General features: G+C 32.7%; 1 protein-coding gene across 1 annotated transcript; it reads right to left on the bottom strand.

Annotated features, from left to right (window-relative positions):
* Window positions 1–1,822: 1,822 nt before the first annotated feature.
* LOC21401287 (agamous-like MADS-box protein AGL80) lies at window positions 1,823–6,414 on the bottom strand. The gene is made up of 3 exons (XM_010090453.2): window positions 5,943–6,414; window positions 2,018–2,125; window positions 1,823–1,857 (listed from the first exon to the last, which is right to left on the bottom strand). Exons 1-3 carry the CDS (start codon window positions 6,412–6,414, stop codon window positions 1,823–1,825), a joined length of 615 nt encoding a protein of 204 aa, XP_010088755.2.
* Between the last annotated feature and the right edge of the window lie 4,316 nt (window positions 6,415–10,730).

Consider the following 10,730-nt stretch of genomic DNA (forward strand, 5'->3'; position numbering starts at 1 on the left):
AAAAAAAAAAAAAAAAAAAATAGTGCTTCAAGGTATAAGTTATAATTTCTGTTTGCTCTAGTTTTATTCACATGTTTGTATATTACAGTAACATTTTAGAAACTTCGTAGCACTTCCTATATCTTTTTGCAATAAACAAGTTTATATTTATTTATTTGCTAAATCTACAAGCAACTCCCTAAACAAGTTTATATTTAGTTTTATTCACTTTTTTTTTTTTTTTGAAGCTAGGATTATAATGGAATAGTTAGCTTTACAACATTTAAGATGGTTCTAGCCTTGATTTTATCCTTTCTCTCTCTCTTATTTTGAATCTTGAAAGAGATAATCTTCAGGTACAGATAGGAAAGATTTTTATTTCTTTTGGCTGGAAAAAGTTGGTACACAACAAGCAGAAAAAGAAAAAAAAAAAAAAAAAAGGGGGAAAAGGACCAAAGAGAGCTAGGGCCATAAGAAAAGAAGTCAGACCAAGACACAAACATCAGAACACAAACTGAGACTCAAACAGCAGACAAAATATACCAGAGCGAACGCCAACAGAATACTACAAGACAAGACACTGAAAGCAGAGGTTTAAACCACTCAACCCCAACTGTCAACATGGAGTTTTCTCCCAATTCAGGATAATGTTTGCTTTTTTCAATATTATGGAGATACATAGGGCCAAATGTTTTGAATTTGAAATTTCCCAGTTAAGCCCCACTTTGCTCGGTTATGAACTTCTAGTTTGTCTTCTAGTTTAATTTGAAGTTGCAAGTTTGGACAGGATTAAATGGCCGATCCGAAGTTCATTCCTTGACCAAAGTCAGACTGGGTTGAGGATATAGGCCGGAAAGTGCTTTTGGGGCCAAACAAATTTAATTCGATTATCCTTATTTTAAAAGAGCTTTTTTTTTTTTAATATATATATGCCTTATAAGTGTTTGGATCAGTCCGTTCTAGACCGGTTTTGGCTCATGAGCTTTCAGGCTGGGCCGGCCAATCGGTCCAAACCTGCAGCTCTAAGTTAAAATGCAACAAAGGAGCCTTATGTTGATGTTTCAGTGGGCGTTGACCCAACTGATTTTGGGTTGTCACTAGTAGTACTCTTAGAGTCCGTTTAGTTCGCTGATTCGAGTTGATATGTGATTTTATATGAGAGTTTTTTTATTATAACAGAAAAGTTATATTTAATTATTTTTTAGAGTTTTTTACTATAACAAAACTCAAATTAATAAAATGAATATTTAATTATTTTTTAGAGTTTTTTACTATAACAAAACTCAAATTAATAAAATGAATAGAAGCTAGCTTAGTTAGTTCGTATTTTGCTCCCACTTCAAAGTAGAGGTAATAGGAAACGGAAGTGTAAAGGAGTTACTTGGTATTTTGCTCCCTCCAAATTATAACCCTTGTCTCCAATTATCCCTCAAACTTGAATTTGTAACATCTGTTGGTGCTGAATTTTAAAACTCTTCCAAATTTATCCTTATTGATGAAAACTGACACATAAATGATAAAAGGTGGGTATTGAATGTGCAATTACAAAGTTACCCCTGAATCTTTTTAGTTTTTTTGTTGGTTTTATTTTCTTTTTTTTTTTCCCAAGAGGATGTGCAGTACGCTTTCGTCATTTTTTCCCTACCTTTCAACTTTCTCTTTTGCTTGAACTCAAGAACTTTGGTGTTTCATCAATGGCTACCAATAATAATAGTAAACAAAAAACCATTATCAGAAAAGGAAAAAAAAAAAAAAAACCCTCACGCTTAGAAACGCAACAAAATAACAATCCATTTATGTCCATGCTCTTTTCATAAAAAAATTCCAACCATACACAAGACAATCAATTCACGTGTGATTCAATGAAAATAACATTCGCTGAAAGCATTCACAAAATCCAACTTAATAGAATATGCCCAAAAATCAAGCATCTAAGAAAAAATTACCTAAAACCATTTATATTCACCCATAGCGTACGATTTACAATAAAAACTAACAAATAGTGTAGATCTAATGAAAGATATGAAAACAAAAGAACAGATCAGAGGTTGACGAATATGGCCGGCAGTGGAAGCCAAATGAACTCCGGCAAGATTTAACTTTGTTTTATTTGGTTCCAAACAAACTTTGGTCTCTGTGTCGTCCTCTATCGCTGCAGCTGGTTTGCTTATATGTCGTTCTTGGCGAATTTTGGGGAAACTAATGGACAATCAAACCGCTTTAAAAAACCCAAATAATGCATCTATTATAGCTTTTTACTGAAACTAGTTTTTAGCGCGCGCTATGGGCGCCTAATTCATTTAAAATTATGGTTATACAAATTATTTTAATTTATTTTATTGTGTTAGTATAAGACATGTTAAAACGCATTAGAGTACAGTGATTCAAAACCTATTTAGTCCGGCTCAAAAAGTTTATGGGTGCGACATATGTGGTGAAACTTTAATTATGAAAATTTAATTTATTTTGTTATGTTTTAAATTAGATTTATTTTCTTTTGTTTAATATTTTTTATTTAATTTAGTGTGGTTTTATTTTATTTTAGCGTATATTTGTATAATTTTATTTTTTATTTAAATTATTTATAGTATTTTTATTTGTGTAGTATCATATCAGTGCAAATCAATATTAAAATAGACAAAATTGAAAAACAAATCAGTTCAACATAAATAAATAAATAAATATAATAAATAATAATAAAAACAAATTACTGTATTTTTTGGACCGTTTGATCATAAGGACGAACAATCAAGAATGACGCGTGCATCCCACATGCGGGCAGAGACGTGTCCAGTGGAAGAAGGGAGACATGCCGTGTCAAAAAAGAATAAATAATAAGGAAAAAAATAAGAACGAGAAAAAATGAATAATAAAAAAATAAAAGATAGAGAGAAAAGGGGATTTAAAAAAAAAGAAGACAAAAATGTGTATGAAAAGAATTTATTTTATTTGGAAAATAGAGAGAATATATTTATAAGGGTCACAATTGGAGAAAACGAAAAAAAAGGAAGAATTTGTAACAAGACAAGAGTGAGGGAAAGCCGAACAAAAAAAAAAGAAAAAAAAAAAAGAAAAGGGGCTCTACAGGTCAGAGATATTTTAAGACAACAAAAATGTTATTCATCTTCACATGGATAAAATCCCATCATTAATAAAATGACAACCTAGCTAGACACTCTTTATATGAGCAACGGAATTTTATCTCTATAGAGATGAATAAAAGAACTCTTAAAATAATGATTAATTTTAAATTTAATTATCAAAAGAATAGAGTTTTTTAGACAAAGAGAGAAAAAGAAAAAACTCCCAAAAAAAAAAAAAAAAAAAAAAAAATGCTGGACGCGAAGAATGGAAGGGGAAAAAAAAAAAAATCCAACAAAAGTTTCATTGGGGAAGTTAAGGGAGAAACTCATTCTCCGTTTAGTAATGATTGATAGATGTCGTAAAAGATGTTATCACGTGCACGCAATGTGTCATTTCCCATTAACAATTTAACACAAGAAGGAAATTTGCGAGAATTAATTTAAAATTTAAAAGTAATGTGTGATAAGACCTATACTTCTCCAGGGGTGGGGGTAGGGGAACGTGAAATTTATCCTCTTAAATTTTGTTGTCGTTGTTTGAGACTCCGTTCATTTCAATGACTTGAGTTTAGAATTTAAGTTTTGTTATAGTAAAAAATTCTCAAAAACAGTAATATATCTCACATAAAGTCACATCTAAACGGGCCCTAATTCTCTCCACGTTTTTTCAAATCTGTGTCGTTTATCTTTCGTGATGTTGCTTTATTTTGTTTTGTTTGTTGGTCTATGTCCTATGTGCTCTATAAGTCTACTTATCATGTTCAAGATGAAGTCGTTTCTAATCCTTTCAGTCAATTTTATTTTTATTTTTATTTTTTGACTCCCCTTTCAATTTTCATCTTGTCTCTGGCATTATTGTAGTTTCGACAATTGTAAGTCGTCTTTGTTCTGTTTAACTAGTTTATCTTCAATGTCGTTTTAAAGTAATTGTGTCCTTTTATCACTCTATTGTCTCTTTCTCCAGTTGTGTGTCCTGGATTTCTAATTTTGTTTTTGTTTGGAAGTGGTTGCCATTATTTTTAATCTATTCTACAACTGGTTTAAAGGTGTTCAACAAGATTTTTTTAATATGTGAAGGTAAATTTTTTTAATTAATTTATTTTTATTTATAATTCTCGTAAAGTTTAGTTTAGTAAAAAGAAACTAATAAGAACATATTATGAGAAGAAAAAAATAGTGAGACGAATTGGATAGTAAAAAACCATTAAGAAAGTACTTATATATATATATATTAAAATTAGAACTGTCTAAGCTTATCTTAAGTTGCAAGTGTCTAAACCATTAAGAAGGTACTTTTTTATATTAACGTGCCAAATCGGCCAAAATGAAGGAAGCTAGAAAAGAAGTTATTTTATCTTAAACCCAGCAAATTATAATCATTTTGAAAAGCATAAGAAGCAAGGACATAAGCTACCACATTTCGCTAATTCGCTATAAAGGGAGAAAACAAGCCATATATCCTCTAATTCGCTAAGCATGCATGCACACAACTTATACTCTTCTCGTCTGGAACAACCGCCCTTATAAAGCCAATGTAATTCAGTATTGAGTTTGAATGAACCTGAAGGCGAAGAAACCCAACTACTTTCCCGTTTGAGATGGTACAATTTAGACCATGTTCATTTCATCGATTCGAGTTTTGCTATAGTAAAAAGTTCTCAGAAACAGACACATTTAACTTTTTTATTACAGTAAAAAACTCTCACGTAAAGTCACATATAAACTCGAATTAAAAACTCGAATCAGCGAACTAAACGGGTCCTTATGAATTGCTTGAATTTTTCAATTGATGGAAGAATTCAATTTGGTGAGCCATAATAGAGAGCACATCTCTCCGTCTCTCCTCTTTCCTCTCCTCTCCTTCCAATCAAACAAGTGATTAGTCATTCCTCTCCATTCCTCTCATCTCTTAGTCTCCCCCTCTCATCCAACACACTCTAAAGGAAGACAGGTAAAAGTTGCTTATTAATTATGATATTTCTTTTAAAACATGATAAATAATGAATCAATATGGAAAAGTGTGTGTGTGTGTATATATATATATATATATATATGTGGTCTCTTGTATCTTCCTATTACACCATTAAAAGGTCACATTCGAGCGAAAAAAAAAGAACATTCAATGTCTGGAAGACCCCTTTGAAGTAATTTCCTCATAGAAATATGTGCTCAAGTGCGTATTTGGTTTTTATTGGGTTTATGTTTGATAGACCAATTTCACATCCTAATTCATGCAATGCAATTCAATATTGTAAAAAACGGCTAAAAGAATGTGAAAATGTTTGATTCTAACTTTTTTCTTTTTCTTGAATTTGAAGGTGTAGATTCAAACATAAGACCTGCAACATTAGAGTATGCTGTAGAATTATATTGGATCATAAACCACTGCCATAAAATTAGATAACCTAGAGAACAAAATCCAAATCGACTCAACATCAAAACAATATCCTCATGGTATAAAGTCTCAACTAAGTAAAGAAAAGGACCACCACAACATGAGGTGTCAACAATACCATTCTAAACCATCATTGAAATCAGAAATGCATAAGATCTAAAAGTCATTTGAAAGAAAACAAAAACATAAGAAAAACAAACAAACAAACAAACACACTCAAATCTCTTTTAGGGGCCGGAAAAACCTATTATTCCAATAACCATTCTTCCCAAATAACCCATGCATGTGATGCTACTCCTGAGGGTTTATCAAGCGCATGAACCACTGCGGCCACCTATGCATGCCATCCACACTGGCATAAAATCTCGGTGGCCTCGCCGCCTCAACCGCCCCCACCGGTGTCGCACTTTCTCCCTCGCTCTTTGGCTTTCCCTTTGCCGCAAGCGCCATCAGTCGTGGCTTGCAGTTTTGCGCGGCCAGTGTACCTCCGATTCTTTCGATTCTCATTTTGATATTCATTAGCTTTTGTTCAATCAGCCATCTTAAATCCTTCAGGTCCACGATGCTTAGTCCTAACAACCCTTTTGCCCCCATCAAAGTTTGGAACATGATCCGAGTGATCTCCTTCTCCCTATTCTCCTCTCTTTGCTTCTCCAGTTGCTCGTTGGCCTTGGCGATTCGGTTTCGGAGAAAGCTCTCTTGGTTCACCATTTTCTTACTCTGCACTATCTCAGGCATGTTCTTGAACCTGGCCAAGACTCGCTGGACTCCCGACGACGAGGGGTAAACCTCCGGTTGGGCATCATAAGGGCTGCAGATTATCATGCAGACATCAATATCGCAAAGGATACTCAACTCTTCCACCTTCTTGATTAGTCCCTTCTTTCTCTTCTTGAACGTGGCTTTCCTCGCAGAGTCATCGGTGATGTAGGCTAGTTTCACCTTCTTCCTTGTCATGGCTAATAGAAAAGGAAAAAAGGAATAATGAAAAAGGAATAAGAAAGGAAAACAAAAGGTGTATGAGAGAGGAGAAGCGAAAGCAAAAGGGAAACAGAAAGAGGAGGGAATAATTATAGGGCTGCAGATGATAAACAGTAATCCTTAATGAAAATTATAGAAATAAAAATCCCCTCTTATTTATAAAAAACTAACTTAGACTACATATTCATGACCGGATATATTAATTTATTATTTTGAAAATTCATTGGTTATATTTGTAACGTACATTTCTAATGCCAATTTTCTTAAGATATCGTATCTCTCTAATACCACACACATTTTTTTTTTTAATGGTATTAATTGATGTGGGTACAACATGAACAAGGATGGCAACGGGGGCGAGACAGAGCGGAACGGAGAATTAGTGATTTTCCATCTCTATCCCTATCTTAAAAAATTATCTTCATTAACTGTCTCTATTCTTGCTTAAAAAGAGGTGGGAGTGAGGTCGGGGATACTTTGTTGGAAGAGCCTTCTCCATACCTACTCCATTTTCTATCTAATAAAATAATACATTTCAAAATTATAACAATTTAAAACAAAAATAAAGTAGAAATTCACTATAAAACTAAACCAAAGTCAAAAGTTACACAAAATAAACCAAATTCTAAACTTGTGCATACCAAATCTTGATAATGAAGCATCAAGAGGACTATTTATATTTTGAAAATTAATTTTATACATATTTATTTATATAAAATATATATTTATATGAATTATCGGTAGAGGCGGGGTGGGGAATGCTTCTCTCTTCTCTGTTTCGCTGCGATTTGGGGACAAGTTTTTATTCCCATCCCGCCTCCATTCTCAATTATTATTCCCTATTTCCGCTCTTTTCGGGATGGGGTCCCGTCTTCATAAGGAAAATTGTCATCTCTAAAAATGAAAAGATTTTAAAAATTACAAAGGATTTTTAGCATTTTAAAGGAAAGATTAAGATTTCCTTAAAACAAAGGAGAAGAAAGAGTTGAGTAGTTTTATTACTTCTTGTAAATATACTATGTGTAAACTAGCCTTGTTTGTTTGTGTTTTGTCACTTATATAATTTTAACAAACGTTCCAGGACATTATTCATGATTTTTGGATTGATTCCAAGTGCTAACTTAAAATAGAAGAAGAAATAATTTGCAGTGCTAACTTTATGTTATTAATAGATAATTGAAAATAAGAGATATATACCAATATACAAAAATATAAAATTGAAATTACAACTGAAATTGAAATATAACGACAATACCAACAATGACAATGATAACAATATAATGACAATAATAATAATATAAAGGAAAGATGTAGAAAGAAATCAAAATGTTTAAACTAAAACATACCGAGGCTCGAAGACACTAGAGAGAGACCGGAGGAATTTCTGAGAGGAGAAGAAGACTCTAAAATTTTAATATGTCTCAAATGAGGAGGTAAGGATTCTTTTTATAAGGGGTCCTTTTATAGGAGTTAGAGGAGACAATGATTTTTTTCCTTTTTCATGTGGGACACAGAGGCTTTACAAACTTCATGGAATTTTTCTCTGGTTTTTCTAATTTCATGTGAGCACTTTAAGAGTCAATTTCTCATTCACTCATTCATCATTTTAAGCATATGAAAATATCATTTCGATATTCTCACAGCAGAGAACACAAATCTACATTGTTCCGTCACTAGCATGAGTGGGAACTGCTCAAAATCGAACCTTAAACTGGTCCCTCAAAAGGGTTTCACCACTACAAATAGTAAGTAGATGACGCCTAATTAACCACATTTTCTAGAAAACTATTGTCTAATGTGCTTAAAAAAATTCGGAATGAAGATTTTTGTATTTCAGAAATCTATAGCGCACAAACGGTTTTCAAAAAAACGTCATCTAATATGGTATATTAGACGACGGTTTTTTTAAAACTGTCGTCTAATGTAAAATATTTTCAAAAAAAGAGGCGGATCTTTCCTCACCCAATCTTTTTCTAAATTTTTTTGAAGTTTTATTATCTATGTATAACTTCAAATACTCTCTTCAATCTCCCTCTCTTTAATATACAAATTTTAAGTCTATTCTCTCAAACCCCCCTATCAAATTCCTTCTCTCTCACAATACCTAAAGGTTTTATCTCTAATCTCTTCTCTTCTACACTCATCACTCCCTCTAATATACATCCTTCACACCCTCAACCTACCACACCTCCATGATTGTCACAACTGCCACCATGTCTATACACATCGTAAGCGATCATGACCTCGTAAACATATCCGCCACCACATCTTGAGCATAAAAAATTAGAGTACTTCTCATTGAAATTAGATTTTTTTTTTTGTTTGAAATTAGAGTTTTCTTTAAATTTATATGTATTTTTGTTGTTCTATTTTGTTGAAAAGCCTTGCCTATGTATGTATGAGAAGGAGAATTTGTAACATCTTTCTTTAAAAATTTTCAGTATGTTGTTTAATGAACTAGTTTTTATAAATTGTGCAGAATATTTGAAGAAATTGTTGTTTGAACAAAGAACTAGATTTTTACGAATTTTTTTAGACTTTTAATGACGGTTTTGGTGGAATTGTCGTTAAAGTTGCACATAAGATATTGGTTTTTCAGAAAAAACCGTCGTCTAATGTGCCTTTTCTGAAACCCTCAGCATTTCACATGCGTATTAGACGACGGTTAACAACTGTCTTTGTTTCTCTTAGACATTTAATGACTCTAGATACGACGACGGTTTTCAAACCATCGTTGATCTTTTGATGACGGTTTTTAACTGTCGTCTTATCTCCCATTTGTTCTAGTGTTTTCCAGCCATTTTTCCAACGATTCCTGATATGAATGAAATTGACGGAAGAAAGGAAATGAAACAACAAAGTTTAATTTGGTGATAGAGTTCAACGGTCGAAACTACATAGGATAGGTAGGTATTACTTTTTGAGCCTTCCTTTATGAGAATATATTCACTTTACTGACGAAACAGTAATATGATATCCTTAAACTGTTCTGTCATTCATGTAAATGATGATATACCTCACACACAAATTTTTCTTGACACAATTCTGTGGTCATTGTTATGTTCATGTTGGTCATAAACATCTCCTTGGTTTTGCCAGAGTTTTTAAAAAATTGAGCCCTACACAATTCTTCTTTGAAGTGGCCCCCTTCTCTCTACATAAGTGATATCTTATTTAAGAGTAACCCATATTACGCTTGGTAGAATTCTCGACGCACAAGAATCATTAAAAGCATAACTTATCCTTTTCTCTACAGGCATCACTGTTTTTATCATAGGAATGGACAAGAGGTAATTCCCCACAGGGATCTAACTTGGTCTTTACAATTAGGTTGTCCCTTTAAACCTAGATCTTATATCAAATAGGTTGGGTTTCTATTAGATCAAGTACATTCTATTTCATGGGCAGATGGGCTTTAGTCTCATTCCCCTCGATGATTTATCAACTGATTTTTGGTTTAAACCTTTGGTTAATGGATCCACAATGTTATCCCTTGACTTCATTTAGTCAACAGAGATAACTGTATTTGAGATTAGTGTTTAATGGTATTGTATCTGTGATGCATGTATTTAGACTTACCAATATAGATCACATTGCTCTGCGCCCTTTCAATTGTCGATTGTTTATTAATATGTATGCAGATTGCCGACACAGATTTTGGCCACTTTGGAATATCCCATAAAAATTGACATGACCATTATTCAGCCCCTTCTCCACTCAAATTCCAATGTAGATCTGGTTATCATATTATGTTTTGAGGATTCCCATGGTACAATAGCACTTCTGAATGTGAATTCATATCTACTAGTTGATTTTATTCAGTTCGCATAACTGTATCCTTGCAGAATAACTGGGTATCTAGTATAGTGAAACTCATAATTAACTACGAGTATACTCAAGGTATTAAATACTCATACTATTGTATGCACGCAATTTACTAACTGTGTAGACAATTGTAGGTAATACTTTAAAATTTTCAGAATTTCGTGTGATGATAATATAAAAATACAAAAAAATTTTATTCATAAAATATTTCATCATACAAAATATTCACAGCGGAAGATTCCCACAATATAAACCGTCTTGTATTATATCTAAAATAATGACACAATATAAGAACTCGTAACTTTTAATATTTAGAGACAATGCTTACACAAGATCATTAGCCGACGTTTTCGTCTACACAGATTTTCCAGACTATTCTCAAGCTCGACTGCACTTGGCGAATGGACGCCATATGCACTAAAAAATAGTCAATTGGTAATATGAACAATGAGAACAATGTCGAAGCC

This window comes from Morus notabilis, unplaced genomic scaffold (genome assembly GCF_000414095.1).
Source record: "Morus notabilis unplaced genomic scaffold, ASM41409v2 Scaffold521, whole genome shotgun sequence".
Classification (NCBI taxonomy): Eukaryota; Viridiplantae; Streptophyta; class Magnoliopsida; order Rosales; family Moraceae; genus Morus; species Morus notabilis.